Source organism: Neofelis nebulosa, chromosome 14 (assembly GCF_028018385.1).
Source record: "Neofelis nebulosa isolate mNeoNeb1 chromosome 14, mNeoNeb1.pri, whole genome shotgun sequence".
Lineage (NCBI taxonomy): Eukaryota > Metazoa > Chordata > Mammalia > Carnivora > Felidae > Neofelis > Neofelis nebulosa.
This window is the reverse complement of record NC_080795.1, coordinates 17,255,184-17,274,569: the sequence shown is the minus strand read 5'-3', so window position 1 is coordinate 17,274,569 and position 19,386 is coordinate 17,255,184. Positions and strand designations below refer to the sequence as shown.

The window sequence follows — 19,386 nt, the reverse complement described above, 5'->3', positions numbered from 1 at the left end:
AATGAATTCATGTATTTAAGTAATATTTACTAAAAACCTAAGATCTACCAGGCACTATAAATCAATAAAAAAGACAAAGTACCAATGTTCATAAAATCTACAGCTAGACAAGACACACTGGCAATGACAATAAAGTGTGCTAAATTCTCCCAAGAGAAAAAAATTCTACCTACGATAGGGAAAGTGAGCAGCCTCTCCAATCCTAAGGTTCATAAAGTATAAAATAATTAAGAGCCTCCAGCTGAGAGGGAGAAACAGCCACAGGGAAAAACCTAAGTTTAATTAAAGCAAAAGTATAAAAGAAATATGAAAAAGATGGAAGATAAAAAGAAGTTTGTTAATCGTGGACAGAATTCCACAGGGCACAGTGAAAAGGTTTGAGAGGGCAAGAAATGATATAAGGCTAAGTTGCAGACAGGAGGCACAGTTAGGATATCCTAAGTGACGTGAGAGCTTATATTTTGAGTAGTGAGCCAAGAAAGCACACGTGTAAGGAATCAAAGGTGTAATGGGTTACAAGGTTATAAGTCAATTAGTTACAGAGGTAAGACAGATGAGGATGGACTGCACTCTAGCTTGTCAGGATTCACCTGTGGCACAGTTGGCTTTTGTAATCTGCATAAGGAGATTATCTGGCAGATAAAGAACCTTCCTTCTCTCTGTATGTAGCCATTTGTGACTGGATTGATATTACGGATTCCAGTGAAAAAAGTTCCAGGCTTGAGGCTTGAGACACATAGCTCCAGACTCCTGAGATCTATGTGTCAGTAAGCTCCCTAAGAGTAAATAATAGGACATTATCTTAGTATCCCATTCCGAGGCCTGCAAGGTGCTGTGTACAGACTATATATTTAATAAATGTTTCTGGATGTAACAAAGAATGTCCTTCATGGTTAGAAAAGTACCCAAATTATCCTTAATGACCAATAAATTTACCTGAAGCCAGACTGCTTGAATTAACTTTTATTTATTTATTTTTTCAACGTTTTTTATTTATTTTTGGGACAGAGAGAGACAGAGCATGAACGGGGGAGGGGCAGAGAGAGAGGGAGACACAGAATCGGAAACAGGCTCCAGGCTCCGAGCCATCAGCCCAGAGCCTGACGCGGGGCTCGAACTCACGGACCGCGAGATCGTGACCTGGCTGAAGTCGGACGCTTAACCGACTGCGCCACCCAGGCGCCCCTTGAATTAACTTTTAAATGAGACACTTAATACCTGTGACTCTGGGCAAATTAATTAATCTAAACGTACCTGGGTTTCCTTATCTATAGAAGAGCGATGATGAGAATAAGAACACCTGCCTCAAAGGATTTTTGTGACCACTGAATCAATTAAAGCATGTTAAGTGTTTAAAACAATGCCTGGTACACAGAGAGCACCTTCCTGAGCTATTATTTTCATAGAACGTAAGATCAAATAGCTTTGTGAAGACTTGTACTACTATATAGCACAACAAACACATTAACTACTTCTTCAAACTTCAACCATCACTTACGGCAGGTCTGTAAAGTTATTGCTTACCTGGGTCAAAGTTATCACCAAATATTCTCTTGGCAGGAATCTTCAGGGCCATAGCAGGAAATTGTTTCTTTAACTAGAATTTAAAAAAATAACATTATATGAACTTAATTTTCTAAGTCTTCTAGTTATACACGTACCAAAACAAATTACAATCTGATTTTCAAGAAATTCCATCAAAAAGACACACTTTTAAAGTATATAATGATCAAATATACAATATTAAATTATACCAACAAAATACCATTAGTCTGACTAACCATCCTATTTTGTCCCAAGAGAACATTTAGTATCTTTGTGACCCTGGATAAGTTACTTAACATTTCTGTGCTTCAGTTTTCTTGTCTGTAAAATGGAGATGATTTTAGCACTTACCTTACATATCTGTTGAGAGCCTTAAAGGAAATCATTTAGGTTAAGTGCTTAGACAAGAACCTGGAGTATAAGCTTTGAATACATGTTACTCACTGTTTACTGCCTCAAGAGAAGTTGTGACCTTTGTGTTCTTTCTATATGAACATGCTACTGACAATTGTTTTCTAAGAAACCTGATGAATTTTGCTTTCAATATCTTCTGCTCTAGCCTTCCCCTTATTCATATTTTAATATATTTGTTTATCAGATTTGCTTATCCCCAAAGAACTTGGCCCTGGAGACATTAAATGCGGGGCAGTAAAGTCATAAATGTGGATTAACACTCATTTTTAAGTTTGACGTCAAAAAAACCCACATACACACATAAACTACATCCCTAACTACCAACTGTCAGGAAATACAAAGAATAGAAGAATGTATTAATCACTCTACACCATGAGTATGCTGTCAGCACAATCCAGACTGAAAAATCCGTAGACAACTGACCCTGCTTTTTCAATTAAAAATCATAAAGGAAAGAAAAGAGAGGCGGACAGGGAAACTTAGTCACCAAAAGACACTTTATAGATTTATCAACCAGTCATATAAGCACAGACTGAATATTTGATATTAAGATGTTATTGTTCATTATATTCAGATGTGATAATAGTACTCTGTATTTTTTAAAGATCTTTTCAGAGATGTATACAAAAATATTTCCAGATGAAATGATACGAAGTCTTAAATTTGCTTCAAAATTACAGAGGACAGGCTAGGGACAGAGAGGAAACCAGAATGGCCGTGTATCTGTAACTGCTGCAGCTGGATGGTACGTTATATTATTTTCTGTGTTTGTAGTACTATTCTACTTCTGTATGTGTTCAACAATTTCTACAACAAAAAGTTTAAATGCAAACTACACTCATAAAAATACATTTGTATGATCAAAATGTTTACAAATTGGATATTTTACTTTTTGTTTTTTCTTTTACTCTAAAAGGAGCACAAGGAAAGAATCTGTGTTTTCAAACTTAGGGTAATCCAGGCCAGGTTTAACCTCACTTCCGTGGTTTGAAAGAACACAACTGGTACCATTCCCCTGTTCTTTGCTTTGCCTGTCACCACAGGAGGCAGAATTAGAGGAGTTACAGAAAAACAGAGACAGAGAAAATGGGGGAAATAAGAAATAAAGAAAAAAGGAAGAGAAATGCAGGAAAAATGAGGGGGAAGGATAAAAACTCAACTATATATTAAGGAAAATTTTCTGCAAAAAGCTTAAGATGGGGTGTATGATGGAAAAAGAATGAAAGTGATCATGGGGGGGGGAAGGTGCCCCAAACACACTGTCCTACTTTACCTTTATACTGAAAGATACTCAAATATTAACACTCTACTTAATTAATCTCTGGCTACTTAAATCATGAAACCATCATGACATTAGGATGGCTTTTTACTCATGCAGATCTCCACACTGCTGAGCTGTTAGGTGACATCCCTGACATTCCTCCTTCTTATGAATAGTTCTACAGAAGCAAACACATTTAGAAGCTAATTCTGGCCCATATAATCTTTTTTTTTTTTTTTTTTTTTTTATTTATTTTTGGGACAGAGAGAGACAGAGCATGAACGGGGGAGGGGCAGAGAGAGAGGGAGACACAGAATCGGAAACAGGCTCCAGGCTCCGAGCCATCAGCCCAGAGCCTGACGCGGGGCTCGAACTCACGGACCGTGAGATCGTGACCTGGCTGAAGTCGGACGCTTAACCGACTGCGCCACCCAGGCGCCCCATATAATCTTTTAATCAAAATACAGAAAGAAATCTCAGATTTTCAGTTATTAGTTCACTAAACAAAATTTGACCTTATTTCTCTAAGAAGTTTATATAAACCATGTGTGTGTGTGTGTGTGTGTGTGTGTGTGTGTGTGTGTGTGTGTATGTGTGTGTGTGTGTGTGTATGTTACCATCATAATAGCTACGGTCAAATCTGTACCGTCCTCAAAAAATGCTGATCGTGTATATAATGGTATCCAAGAATTTCAACTAGAACTGGCAATTCAACCCTCACCCAGCCTCCAATATAAACTTTTTTTTTTTTTTTTTAAATCACTCAACATTGCAGAAGAGATCTTCATGTAGAAACTCTTTTTGGCTATTATTTTGTCTCTAAAGTAAAAAACGCTGTCTCAATATCCTTTGATTAAGCACTTTAAAAATATATATACAAAGTTCAGTTACATATGTATTATAGAAAAATTAAAGAAAAAAGCACAGTAAAAACACTACAGTTATCTCTGAGTAGCAATATGTTTTAGGTGATTAAAAAAAATTTTTTTAGAGGTTCGAGAAAGAGACAGAACGTGAGTGGGGGAGGGGCAGGGAGCGAGGGAGACACAGACTCCAAAGCAGGCTCCAGGCTCTAAGCTGTCAGCACAGAGGCTGATGCGGGGCTCAAACTCGTGAACCATACGATAGATCATGACCTGAGCTGAAGTCAGACCCTTAACTCACTGAGCCACCCAGGTACCCCTTAGGTGATTTTTAAGCTTAAATATGTATTTTCCTCCATATTCCAGATTTTCTAGAATATATATTAATTTTACATTGGAAAAAATACCATTTAAAAATACTGAAGTATTATTTTAAAAGTTCAATTTTAACTAGCAAAGCATTTGAATATTTGGAAGAAATATAGTGAAACGCTAAATAGAGATGAATGAAAAGCCTAAATTTCATGACTTAACAGAACATGAGATGTTGTACAGCTAGACAACGTTTGGTTCATTCTGGCCCATTTAGGAAGTAATTTATCTCTTAACTGAGACACACTTAACTTCCCCTGTAAGTATCTTACCAGGGGCGCCTGAGTGGCTCAGTGGACTTGGGCTCAGGTCATGATCTCACGGTTTGTGAATTCAAGCCCCATATCAGGCTCTCTGTTGTCAGCATAGAGCCAGGTTCGGATTCTCTGTCCTCCTTTCTCTCTGCCCCTCCCCCACTAGTTCTCTCCCTGTCTCTCTCTCAAAATAAGTAAATTTTTAAAAATAATAATAAAGTATCTTACAAATGGTAAGTTACAGACTTATGTATCTATTTAACCCTATTTTTAAAATCAAGAGACAGGGTTAAGAAAATTGAAAAAAATTACCTTAAATATGAAACAATTTTTTCTGAAGGATGCCTGGTAATCTACCACTTATTAAATAATGACAGAAGGAAACTCCTTTTTATTCTTAGGCCAGAAAAAAACTAAATTTGGGATTTGAAGAATTTCTTTTTTTCTTAACTGAAGCAAAAACTGGAATCCAGAGCTGTCTTTATAATCTGGGGTCTATAATGACCAACTCAGGTGGTATTCTTTGGCCTCCAAGGTATGTATGACTAGAGGCAACACACTCTACAAACACTGGTCCCTGCATAGATCTGGCCCGATATGTTAAAATGACCATGGTGCTCTTGCTTCCTACTTTAGGGAGCATTTGTAATTACAAAAACACTGGATTAAAAATAGTATTTAATATTTGAATTTTGAATATACAGGTTTTAGTTATTTAAATAACTAATGCTCCCACACTCCCTACCCCCCACCCTACTGTCAGAACTTATGAAAGTCCATATACATTTTAATTGTATTAGCTACTTAAAATCTGGAACTGAAGACTTATCCCTAAACCAAGAATGAAACTATGGAAGGAGGGTAAGCTTATGACAAACTTTCAGACCTAAATCTAATAGCTAGGCAATTTAACCAGAAATAACAAGATAATTAACAGTTATTAGAGAGGTAGTAAAAGAAATTTTTTTTTTTTTTTTTTAAGTTTATGTATTTTGAGAGAGCAAGAGAACAAGGGAGAGACAGAATCCCAAGCAGGTTCCTCATTGTCAGCACAGAGCCTAACGTAGGGGTCGATCTCATGAACCATGAGATCATGACCTGAGCCAATCAAGAGTCAGACACTTAACCAACTAAGCTACCCACATGCCCAGAATTTATTTCTAATATTCTGACATTAAGATGTATTTTAAGCTGGATCTAGTTTCCCTATCTTCAACAGTTTATTTGGAATTTCTCAACAATCCTCTCTCCACCCTTCTTCGAAGGAATTCCAAGGTTTGGATGCTTTTGAAGAATCTCATACCCTTTTCTGCTTCTCTATATGAATATTATTTAATCACTCAAATAAATCTCTCTTATTTGCAAGTTTTCTCAGATGTTCTATTTTTTATTTTAATTTTTTTAAGCTTTAAGTAATTTACACCCAAGGTGGGGCTCAAACTCACGACCCTGAGATCAAGAGTCACATGTTCTTCTGACTGAGCCAGTCAAGATGCCCCTCAGATGTCTTGTTTTAAATATAAATCATTAAGACTGACATTTACTGGGGCGCCTGGGTGGCGCAGTCGGTTAAGCGTCCGACTTCAGCCAGGTCACGATCTCGCGGTCTGTGAGTTCGAGCCCCGCGTCGGGCTCTGGGCTGATGGCTCGGAGCCTGGAGCCTGTTTCCGATTCTGTGTCTCCCTCTCTCTCTGCCCCTCCCCCGTTCATGCTCTGTCTCTCTCTGTCCCAAAAATAAATTAAAAAACGTTGAAAAAAAAAAACTGACATTTACTTACAGTATTGTAAAGTTTATCAAACTCTGCATATCTCCTGAAGACAAACCACTCACTCCTGCCCACTGAGACCAAAACTTTATAAACCTGTGGAAATAAAAAATAGCATAACAAAACTTGACTGCAAAAAAAACCCATTAGCTATTTAACAGGCAAATAACTTGTTTTCATACTCATGAAACTGATATTAGACATTCATGTTCATACACAATTCTCCAAAATACACAAGTATACCAGCTGAAAGACTTACTTCATCTTCTTGATATTTTTTAAATGTTATGAAATATTTCCATAGTTTCAGACAATAACACAGTGAACACCTGTGAACTCATTTAGAACTTCTGAATTCTAACATTTTGCCATTCTTGTTTCAGATTTTCCCCCCAATTTTTCTAATATTATAGATTCAATTGATGCCACTTTCCTCTCTTCTTCCCTAGCAGTAACCATTATCCTGAAATTATAAAGTATTTTCAAAAGTGACGCCTGGCACATAGTAAAGACTCAATGATTAGTTCTGCTCCTTCCAGATCATCTTGTACACAGTATTTTTCAAACTAGAAATTTACTTTCGTATTTACTATCGTCTTACATATGTTTAATAATTTCACATACACATAATTTCATATAACCATAGTCAACAATGCTATGAAGTAAGCAGAACAAATATTATAACCCCTAGCATATATGTAAGGAAATGATGTCCCAAAAAAGTCAAATAACTTGCCCAAATTCATAGACTTACGTGACTAAAATTTAAATCTTCTAACCCTTCATGTACCAGAACCAGTATCAAATCATCAACAATTATAACACAGAATTGATTCTTATCATGCATCCCACAGCTACTCTCAGAGTACCATAGTAACATAGAGACAATGGTTTGGGACCCCAGAGATCTTGTGTCATTCAAAGGAGAAAAATAACAAGAATCCAGGCATTTGAGGAAAGGCTCACTAATGTATGACTTGGGGTATGAATTACAGAGATAGGAGTTGCTTTTGGGTTTACAATAGTTGTCCACAGTCTATTAGACAACTTAGAGTAAACCAGGTTTATTTTAGAAGATAGGCATACAAATATGTATAAACTATCCTTTCCCATAAAAGATTGGAAGCTACATTCACAAGTTCATAGTTAGAGAAAATACTGTGAGAAAAGCACTTCTCTGATACTGCATGTGATTACAACATATGAACTCTGTAGCACTGTGTGAGATACAGTCACCTTAACAAGCCACAGTGAGAGGCGTCCCAGAATGTAAAGCCACATTCCTCCATAGGAGAGGATAAGGCCTCACCTGAAAGGTGAAACAAAGTCACTGGTATCAATCACCTGAGTAAGTGATGTTATTATGTATAAGCTAAGGGAAAAAGAGGATCCAGGCCCCTACATGAGCCACATGTGATGATGGGTGGTAACATGGCTCTTCTGGTCTTAACCAAAAGGCATCAAGTTCTCTTAGAGGAAGCTGCTGGATGTAAGATTTGTTTGTTTGTGAAATGGTAACTGTTCATAAGGAGAGAATGTGGAAGTAGAGAATAAAGAACCTGGTCAAGGTGCCAGTGAAACTGCACCACGTTTCTAAGACTTAACTACAGATTCATCTCATAGAGCATTTAGGATCAGATTGGACTGGAAGTAGGACTGCTACCAAAGGATCAGAAATTTAGGTTTAGATGATTGCAAGCTTCTTGAATTACTTCTGCTGGCTTCCTAGTGTGGTAAGGTGGCTTCCCATGGTTACCCAAGTATAACCAAGACTAGAACCCACACATAGCTTCTAGGCTGAAGTAGCTGTACAGCATATAATTTTTTAAATTTTATTTTAGAAAAGGGTGAGTGAGTGCCTACACAAGGGAGTGATGTTACGGGGGTGGGGGGGGGGGGGAGGAGAACCTCAAGCAAAGTTCCACAGTCAGCATGAAGACCAACATGGGGCTCGACTCCAAGCCCCTGATCATGACCTGAGCCGAAATCAAGAGTCAGATCCTCAACTGGCTGAGTCACACAGGTGCTCTGGAAATACCTCTACCATGAAAAAGTAAATGGACCTGAGATAACTCACTGCCTATATTTGATATATATGAACTTCCATCAAACTTGACAGGAGGTTATGCCCTTGAAGGAGAGAATGCTCAAAAGTAAAAATAAGGAGAAGAAAAAACAAACTTTCACACATTCCACTATTTTACCAAAGGTATACTGACTTCTTGTTTACCATCAGCAAGATACTTATAAAACTTGCTTATAAGACTGTGGAATGCACAATGCTTAAGATATTGCTGCAACAGACACTGAGCAGAGGCAAATGGCCAGACACACACTGCAATCTCTACTCTGGGCTTTGGTGCAGGGTGTGGAGGTATGTTTATTAAAAAAGGAGAAGAGGGCGCCTGGGTGGCGCAGTCGGTTAAGCGTCCGACTTCAGCCAGGTCACGATCTCATGGTCCGTGAGTTCGAGCCCCGCTTCAGGCTCTGGGCTAATGGCTCGGAGCCTGGAGCCTGTTTCCGATTCTGTGTCTCCCTCTCTCTCTGCCCCTCCCCCGTTCATGCTCTGTCTCTCTCTGTCCCAAAAATAAATAAATAAAATAAAATAAAATAAAATAAAATAAAATAAAATAAAATAAAATAAAATAAAATAAAAAAGGAGAAGAGAGGACAGAAGCTATTTCCAGCTCCTCGTCTGGGACTTTGGAAGAGAAGTATCATTTGGGGGCCCCAGCCCCACCTAGTTAAGAAGGGAGACTAGACTGGTCAGACCAAAGGGTTTAGTTTAACTCCTCAGTGACAGGAATGTGACAGGAATTCTGAGTTGCAAGTCATTTGTCATAGGATGCACCTGGCAGGAGCCAGGTGACTGACCCCCGAGTCAGAGGCCAAGGTAGATCACTTGAATCAAAAGAGCAGTGAAAGGCATAGCAGAGCCTCAGTGGGCTCTACAGCCATCAAGAGACAAGGATAAGGTGAATTGGCAGTAAATCTCCACCACTCTGGCCAAGCCAACGAAGAATAGATCACAAATAAGTTGGCTGACTGCAGATGACAGCAATGGATGCCAAGAAAATGCCCAGACCTGGATCAGGTCAACCACAGCTGGCTGCTTGCCAGACCGGTCACTGTACATTTGGAACAGCAAAGATCTAGAGGGATGACAAGAATATAAGAGCCTTCAGCAGGCTACCATGAGATCAGTCACTGACTTAAATACTGTGAAAGGGGACACCTCTCCACTCATAAACCATGACGTCAAGTTGGAGAAGTGTGTGTTCATATGGGAGAGAGAGAGCAGAATGAAGACAGCCTGAGCATTTTAACTTAAAAGAACTGCTTAAATTTTAGCTCAAACTAAGTGTTAAACAGAACTGGGTTAAATGAATTTTTTCATACTACTCAGTGGGTGGGGCTGACAAGGAATCAGTTATAAGGATCAGTTATAAACAAGATAAATGGTATTATTTCAGGGGGAGGCGGGCAGAGATCTCTGGACATACACACTAACAGGGCTACTGGAACTAAATACTGTATGTGTCATTACACTAATTAGAAAAATGGCTATTCTCCAATAATAGTCACTGATACAATGATTCAGCAAACACTCACTGTTCTTATTCTTTATAGTTCCATAGTATGTATTACAGTGGTCAAAAGTAAAATTAGAAATGGACTTTGCTTTTAAAGTAAACAAAAGATAAAATACTGGATTAAAAATTTTAAAAATTGAGGTAGGAAATATAAATGTCAAGAAAGACACTATGGAAATTTCAAAACCATGTTTGTTTTGTTTTGTTTTGTTTTGTTTTGTTGAGACAGTAGTTGTTAACATAAGACTAGTGACTTCTGGAGTCCATTAACCTGACTGCATGCAAAATTACGTGCATGTTTGTAGATCCTTGTGTCTGCACATTTTCTGGTGAGAGGATCTATCAGAGTTTCATAAGCTTTTCCAAGGGGATAGGTAAACAGGCAAAAATCTGAAAAGGTAACTGTATTCCCTTACAGTACACAGGGAAGACTGGGGAGGATACATCATTTGAAAGATAAGTAAAATCTGGATATGTGGAAACATGGGGAGGACATTCCAGGTTAAGGAAGAACAAAAGCAGAAATGGAAATACTATGTTCAATTTTCTCCCATATGCTTTATATTATATACTTACAGTAAACCGGGGCGCCTGGGTGGCGCAGTCGGTTAAGCGGCCGACTTCAGCCAGGTCACGATCTCGCGTCTGTGAGTTCGAGCCCCGCGTCGGGCTCTGTGCTGACAGCTCGGAGCCTGGAGCCTGTTTCCAATTCTGTGTCTCCCTCTCTCTCTGCCCCTCCCCCGTTCATGCTCTGTGTCTCTCTGTCCCAAAAATAAATAAAAAACATTGAAAAAAAAAAATTTTTTACTTACAGTAAACCTCTTCTTTTTCTCTCTGTGTTCATCTGAGCTGGGAATGCTTACACTGGGGCAGCTTTCCTTGTAGTCCATGGTATAATCCCTTTGGGTTTATTGCCTCAAATGGACACCAAAAAATGAGTCCGAGAAATAGTCAGCAGAGGACAAACACTGTTAGCTAATCCAAAACATAAAACCTCTTGAGGTAATATTCAAATTCCATCATGCAACCTTAGCCAGCAGAAAAAAACAAAGAAAAAAGAAACAGATTAGCAAAATAATTTTAAAATACCATCATTCCTTATTCATAGCACCCATTTTATGCTTATTCTGACAAGAATTTATATTTGATTGTAAGTTTCAGTCCAGGTTAGAGATTTTGGATCTCAGGCCTATGAATAGCTAAACGAAAATCAAACATGTGCATCCCATCTACCTTCCTTACTGCTAAATTCTAAAAGCTTATACACCACAGTTCATGGGACTGAGAGCAACTTTCACCTAAAAGGTCTCTACTTTGATAGATTTAGAGCAGGGTTTTTAATTTTTTGTTTAATGTTTATTTATTTTTGAGAGACAGCACGTGCGTGTGCAAGCAGGGGAGGGGCAGACAGGGAGACAAAGAATCCAAAGCAGGTTCAGGCTCATGACCTTAGATGAAGTCAGACACTTAACCGACTGAGCCACCCAGGCAGACCTAGAGCAGTGTTTTTAAAAAGTGTGTTTTTATTTTAAGTTTAAGTAATCGCTACGTGCAATGTGGGGCTCAAACCCAAGACCCCAAGATCAAGAGGCACATGCTTTTCCAACTGAGTCAACCTATATACCTATAGTATATACCTATAGTATACCTACATATATATACCTATATAGGTATACATATATACCTATTGCATACCTATATAGGTATGTATATGGATATATATATACCTATAATAGGTATATATATATATACACCTATATGTGGTAGGTATACAGGAGGTATATATAGTACCTATAGTAGGTAGGTAAATAAATAAATAAATATATATATATATATATATATATATATATATAAATCTATATATATATATACACACACACACACACATATATAGTAGATATATAGTTAGTATGCAACTATTTATTATATATAGTATATTTATACAGTATAGATAACTATTTACTCCTGTTTTACAAGTGAGAGACAATTTAGACATGAAGGCGTTATATAAATCGCCCATCCAGGATTTGAACCCAGGCTACGTGGCTCCAGAGTCTTGACTCTTAACCACTGTGTTGTGCTGCATCATAATAACTGGATAATTCTTACGCGCTGGACCTCTGGTCAGAGACATTACAGATCTTCATGTAGAATAAATACAATTATGTTAGTATCATTCCACCCAAGGACAAAGGGCTCGAGATGTTAAATTGATGTAACTTTTGCTAAACGCAGCAGCCCATACTCTCCACTGACACCAAATAATTCTCTTTAAAGAGTTAGTTTGGCAGTTTCCCTGGTGATTAATTTTAGGAAGTCACTCTGACAGATCTAATAATTTTAAGTAAATTATATTCAACTAATGATTTCAAATATCTATCAATAGGCATTGAATATTCTAGGTAGGGTGAATTTTAACTGATTATAAGGGTATTCCTTTGAGGTGACTAAAAACCTGCTTGGCTAGATTTGATGCTGGAAATGCAGTCAAGAAGGATTTATATGTAGTTGAATTAGTAGTCAGAAAACAGAAATGTAACTGCCACCTCCTAAGCTCAGAGTGCCCCATAAAAGCAGCCAGCTTCTTCAGCCCCCCCATTAGACCAGGGCAGCCACCTGAGCAGTCTTGCCCTGTAGGCCCAGCACTCTACTGCTAAAGAATCAGAGCAGGTGGAACCTCAGCTCTTCTAAGGCAGATTAACCTGACCAGACCCACATCAGCCCATTCTCCAGCTGCAGGAGAAGTGACAAGAAGGTGAAAATTACAGTGCTATGCTTTCCACACCTGTCCCTTGAGAATGTGGGACACAGGGAGTGTGGGTCCTCCTGGTATTGTATTATGTACGAGTTTGAATGTCTGTTTGTGCCTAACTGTCCATGGTCTACAGGAGAACTACAGGAGAACATCATGCCTCTGGTCTTCCCTTTGGAAGGGACCGTTAAGATATGACATTAAGTTGGGGCACCTGGGTGACTCAGTCAGTTGAGTGTCCGACTTCAGCTCAGGTCATGATCTCACAGTCTGTGAGTTTGAGCCCAGCATCAGGCTCTGTGCTGACAGCTCAGAGCCTGGAGCTTGCTTCGGATTCTGTGTCTCCCTCCCTCTCTGCCCCTGCCCCACTCACACTTGGTCTCTCTCTCTCAAAAATGAATAAACGTTTAAAAAAATATGTAAGACATTAAGTGGCACCAGGAATAGATAAGGGGGAAAGAGCTGGGAAGCAGGATAAGTTGTTTCATATGAGGTACAGGGGACATATAAATGTGCATGCATAGTGGACAATTAAGTAGGATGCCAATTCTCACTACCTATTCCTATCACCTCTTATTGCATGCTAACAGGAGTTAGATCCCAAAAGAGTACAGAAAGAAGTTCAAAGCCTACTCTGGGAATAGACTGCCTTTATACTGAAAAATTTGCAGATCTCAAAAATTTTTATTAGCAAGCGTCTGAGGAGCACATAATGGGAGTACATTCGAAGCATACCAGACCAAGGAGAACTAAATATATAAGATTACTGTGAACCTATACATGGCCATAACTGTATCCCATCAATCTTTCTCCAGACATTCCTTAAGAGGGACCTTCAGCCATTCACAAGGGTGACTGCCCACTGGGGAAGGAGAAATGTGTAGTTCTTCCAAAGGTTACTAGACACTAGCTCTAAACTGACACTAAACCTTAAACACCCAAAACATGGCCCACCAGTCAGAGCACCTACCTCATTCCAGAAAAGAAATGTGTGATGAAGTCAACCCTTGTATCTCATGGTGGGTACAATGGGACCACAGGCCCATTTTGTGGTTATTTCCCTAGTCCTATAATTTTTCTACAAACGGATATACTTACTAACTGGCCAAGTTCCCATACTGGTTCCCATCCCACGTCATAAAAGATATTACAAAGAAAGGGCCATGAAGAAGCCCTTGGAACTCTTCCCTCTGTCCCCACTATGAAAGTAAACCCAAAGCTCTACCACATCCATGGGAGAAGTTCAGGAATCAGTACTACTATCAAAAAACTTGAAGGATACAGAGGCGTGATTCCTATCATATCTCCATTTAACTTGCCTGTTTACCTGGACCAAAGCCAGAAAGATCTTGGAACATGACAACAGATTAGTATAAATTTAATCAGATGGTGAGGCCAATCATGACTGCACTTCTAAATGTAATACTTGTTGCTGGAGAAAATGAGAATAACCCCTGATATCCGGCAGATAAATATGGACTTGGCAAATGTTTTCTTTTCTATCATCATCAGTAAGGACAATATGATGCAATTTGCTATCAAGTGCCAGTGCCAGAAACAACAGTACACTTTCAACGTTTTGACTGAGGGCTATTTCTGCACTGTCATAATATAGTCTGGAAGGACCCTGATCATCTCAATATCCCACAGATCACCACACTAGTCTATCACATTGATGGCACTGTTAACTGGATCTGGTGAACAACAAGCAACAAACACTCAGGATGCCTTTGTAAGACACATGTAAAAGCCAGAGGATGAAGTTATAAACCCCATGAAAGTTCAAAGATCACACTGACGGTTTCTATGGTTCCAGAGGTCTAAGGCAGGATATCCCATGTAAAGTGAGACATTGCTACACTTGGCACTATATCCACTAAGAAACAGATAAAATGACTGGTGAGTTTCCTATTTGGAAATGCTGCTCTGACCTTTATACTGGGTAACCCATGAGACTGCCAGTTTTTACTGGTGCTTGATCCCAAAGAAGGCTCTTCAGCAAGAAAAGCTGCCCTAACTCTTGGGGCTATGCCTTAGCACACCCACTAGTACTACAAAATGACACGGCAGACAGGGATGGGGTAAGTAGCCTCTAACAAGAATCCAGAGAAGTGCAAGAGCTATAAACTCTTTAAGGTACTGTCAGTAACTTTTGTCCATTTGGTTCCTGGCTTGCTACTAGGCTCAGGTAAAGACTGTATACCTGCCCATGGGAAACCAAAAGACTATATAACAAGAACAGCCCATCATGAACAGTATTCTCCAACCCTTGTTGGCTCTCTCAACACATGCTCATGGGGTTCATCCTACAACCAGTTAGCAGAGGAGGGAAAAGACATACCCACTTATGAATGGACATGCATGGTGTGCTAGCCCTGACCAGAAATGAGATAATGTAGCCCATGGCCCAAAAAGACCATATGGTCTTTTATGGTCCCCAAAAGGGAAATATTCCCATTGGGCAGAATTCTCAGCAGTATACGTGATGTCAGGAGAAATGTATGCCAAAGGTACACATTTATGCTGACTTGTGGCCAGTAGCTAATGGATGGCTTGCTGGTTAAAGAGTTGGAAAGAGTAAGATTCAAATTTTTTTTAAAGGGGAGAGTATAGGGGTGCCTGGGTGGGTCAGTCGGTTAGGCGTCTGACTTTGGCTCAGGTCATGATCTTGCAGTCTGTGGTTTGAGCCCCTCATCACGCTCTGTGCTTACAGTTCGGAGCCTGGAGCCTGCTTCAGATTCTGTGTCTCCCTCTCTCTCTGCCCCACTGCTGCTCCTGTTCTGTCTCTATCTCTCAAAAATAAATAAACATTTTTTAAAAATTTTTAAAGGGGAGAGTATAGACGGGAGCTACAGGGCTCAGAGACAGTGCTTGAAATAGTGGGTGCGCCAACATGTCCCGTGGTTCCAGCGCTGGGTTTGATTGCCACATTACCATTTTTTCACCCGAGGGCCGGCTCTACCAAGTAGAATATGCTTTTAAGGCTATTAACCAGGGTGGCCTTACATCAGTAGCTGTCAGAGGGAAAGACTGTGCAGTAATTGTCACACAGAAGAAAGTACCTGACAAATTATTGGATTCTAGCACAGTGACTCACTTATTCAAGATAACTGAAAACATTGGCTGTGTGATGACAGGAATGACAGCAGACAGCAGATCCCAGGTACAGAGGGCACGCTATGAGGCAGCTAATTGGAAGTACAAGTATGGCTATGAGATTCCTGTGGACATGCTGTGCAAAAGAATTGCTGATATTTCTCAGGTCTACACACAGAATGCTGAAATGAGGCCTCTTGGTTGTTGTATGATTTTAATTGGTATAGATGAAGAACAAGGCCCTCAGGTGTACAAGTGTGATCCTGCAGGTTACTACTGTGGGTTTAAAGCCACTGCAGCAGGAGTTAAACAAACTGAATCAACCAGCTTCCTTGAAAAAAAAGTCAAGAAGAAATTTGATTGGACATTTGAACAGACAGTGGAAACTGCAATTACATGCCTATCTACTGTTCTATCAATTGATTTTAAACCTTCAGAAATAGAAGTTGGAGTAGTTACAGTTGAAAATCCTAAATTCAGGTTTCTTACAGAAGCAGAGATTGATGCTCACCTTGTTGCTCTAGCAGAGAGAGACTAAACATTGTACGTAGTTAGTTTACCAAATCCATGACGCCACTTGCCTGTGTGTTTGGTAACAACAGACCAACATTATGGAGGCCCCTGGATTGAAAAAGGAACCTCTCCCACTCCTCCTGCCACTGAAGTGGTTAGGACTCTGTATAAATAAAAAAAAAAAAAATAGTGCTTTTGGAAAAAAATAAATAAATAAAATAAAATAAAATAAAGGGGAGAGTATATTCCCAAATGTTGTGCATTTCATCTTTTTTTAAATAAAATTTTTCAAAATATTTATTTTGAGAGGGAGAAAGAGAGGCAGAGAAAAAAGGAGAGAGAGAATCCCAAGCAGGCTCCATGCTGAAGCACAGAACCTGATATGGGGCTCAATCTCATGAACCATGAGATCATGACCTGAGCCGAAACCAAGAGCTGGAAGCTTAACTGACTAAACCACCCAGGTGTCCCTTTAATAAAAATTTTTGAAGTTTAAAAAGGGGGAGAGGTTTGTGGATGTCTGAATGAACCTTTCAATATAGCACAGAATATGAAAATATTTGTGTCCTACATAAAAGCCCACTATAGACTCTCAATAATCAGATGGTAATATGACAAGTCCTATGGATATCAATCAGCCTCTTTCTCAATCACCCATTGCTTGCTCAATGGACCCATGACAAAGTAGACAAGGTAGGATTTCTTTATTCTAATACCTTTGACAATTTATGGGTTACTTGGAAGGAGTGGAAGTTGACTGTGAAAGTTAGACTTTAACCAGCTAAGACAACTGAGTACCAGAAAGTTGTTAAAGGTATTTACCCAACTCAGATCTAAGACTTCTAGGAATTCATGAGCATCCTAAGACAATCAATCTATTAGACCTCAAAGAAAAGTTGGACTTCTTTTCCACTGTGACCTGACCTGAACTCCATGGGATCAGAAATTCTGAAGAAGTGCAGATATCTGAGAAAATGAAATCACTCTTTCGGAAGCAATTCACACATTTTGGTGCTGTGAATCATGGCTTAAGCTTCTTTGCTTGCTTTTGATGCTTAAATACAGAAGGTTCCTGAATGATGTCCTATCAGTGTCACTCAGTTTCTGGAGTACTCAGGTTCAGTCTTTGGGCACTGTCTTTGCATGGCTCCATGACAATATACTTCATTTTGTTGACCTTGATATCCACCATCATCAATATAAACCTAGTATCGGAACTGCAATGGTACCTGACTGAATGCACCCTCAGTTCCCAAAAATACTATACAGGCTGATAGTGGTATACTCCCTGATTTCATCAACAAGGATTGACTAACCCTAGACTAAAAACTATGTTTTTATGTGATGAAATTTGGCCAAATTACCTTCTTAGGTCACTTTATAATTTGTAACAAGTAACTTGCCATTTGAATACAAAAATAATCATAAAAATAGAAATGTATAGAAAAGCACAAAGAAAAATATACATCATCTTAGTACACAACAGACATGTACAACCAATTATTATTTTGCATATATTCCTTTTTTTTTCTATGTGCCTATAAACATACATGGGTGTGAGAAGTCTTTACATATCTGTATTACTGTGTACATGTGTGCCTGTGTGTGTTAAAATGATGGAACATACTGCTCTATAAACTTTTTAAACTTTATATTTAAAAATTTTTCTTAATTTTTATTTATTTTTAATAGAGAGAACACAATGGGTGGGGGAGAAGAGACAGAGGGAGACACAAAATCTGAAGCAGGCTCCAGGGTCTGAGCTGTCAGCACAGAGCCTGATGTGGGGCTCAAACCCACAGACCATGAGATCATGACCTAAACTGAAGTCGTTCGCCCAACCAACTGAACCACCCAGGTGCCCCTAAACTTTATATTTTAATAGCAATAATAATAGTGATGATTATTACTATATGCCAAGGACTGGGCTAACATATAATCTTCACAGTAACTGTGGAAGATACTATGGTCACTCTCATTTCATAAGTGAACAAACAGACATTTAATGAGGCTAAGTAATTGCTTGAAGTCATGAAGCAGGAAGTTGGTGGAATCAGAATTTGAAGTAATGCCTCACTCCAGAATCTGTGATTTAACACGACACTATACCACATTCCCTCTCAAGACATTAAATTTTCTTCTATTATATATTTTATTAACACTATTTTTCAGACCAGTTTAAGGCTCATAGCAAAATTGAGGGGAAGTTACAGACACCTCCCATGTACCTCCTGCCCCCATACAGATAAAAGGGCATAGAGGGGCTCAATAATATGGCCTTCCTTGCACTGATAATGATCTAGCTTCTGTCAGTGCTGAGTGCCCAACCTCAACAGCAAAAACCAACACTGATCCCCACTATGGCACAATCCCCCAGGGGGAACAGACAGCCACATGGGACAACATCTGTCCTCACAGAAGCCAGAGTTGCCTTCCTGGCCTGAAATGCTTCTGACCAGATGCACCATCCTTGGTTACAGCAGGCCTTATTCACTGTCATAAAATCCTACACAACATCACGTCAGACCAAGGCACAAATTTAGAGCCACGAAGTATAACAATAGGCTCAGAGCCACAGAATGTGCTCTTTGTACCATGTATCTCTTCACTTAGAAGCAGCTGCTTGAAAGGGCAGTGGAATGGCTACAGAAGGCTCAGCTCTAGCACCTGCGAGCAAATACCCTGCGACACTGGGGCTGGATATGGTATATGTGCTATACCCAGAACCAACATATGGTTCTATCTCTCACACAGCCAAAATATGTGGGTCAGGAACTAAGAATGGCTCCACTCAGCGTTATCTCTAAGGAATTTTTGCCTTCCATTGCAACCTTGGGTTTGGTGGAAGAACGCTTTCACCAAGGAATAGTCTAGCCCTATTAAATTGAAAGCTAAGCCTACCCACTAGCCATTTGTGGCTCATTAAGCCACCCAACCTAATAAGAGAGTGGTTACTC

General features: G+C 39.3%; 2 protein-coding genes across 6 annotated transcripts in view; one reads left to right on the top strand and one right to left on the bottom strand.

The window, feature by feature from the left end:
• The window catches only part of SGK3 (serum/glucocorticoid regulated kinase family member 3), a 149,167-nt gene that overhangs the window by 58,145 nt on the left and 71,636 nt on the right, over nucleotides 1–19,386 (bottom strand). For all 5 annotated transcript variants that reach the window (XM_058699732.1, XM_058699731.1, XM_058699734.1 and 2 more), the window contains 3 exons: nucleotides 10,881–11,096; nucleotides 6,488–6,571; nucleotides 1,525–1,597 (listed from right to left, as the gene is read on the bottom strand). In XM_058699732.1, the coding sequence (XP_058555715.1) occupies nucleotides 1,525–1,597; nucleotides 6,488–6,571; nucleotides 10,881–10,958 (235 nt within the window). In that variant the 5' untranslated portion in view covers nucleotides 10,959–11,096. The remainder of the gene's footprint in view (nucleotides 1–1,524; nucleotides 1,598–6,487; nucleotides 6,572–10,880; nucleotides 11,097–19,386) is intronic.
• On the top strand, nucleotides 15,667–16,635 carry LOC131494994 (proteasome subunit alpha type-6-like). Its single transcript, XM_058699735.1, has one exon. It carries the CDS (start codon nucleotides 15,714–15,716, stop codon nucleotides 16,452–16,454), a length of 741 nt encoding a protein of 246 aa, XP_058555718.1. The 5' UTR covers nucleotides 15,667–15,713; the 3' UTR covers nucleotides 16,455–16,635.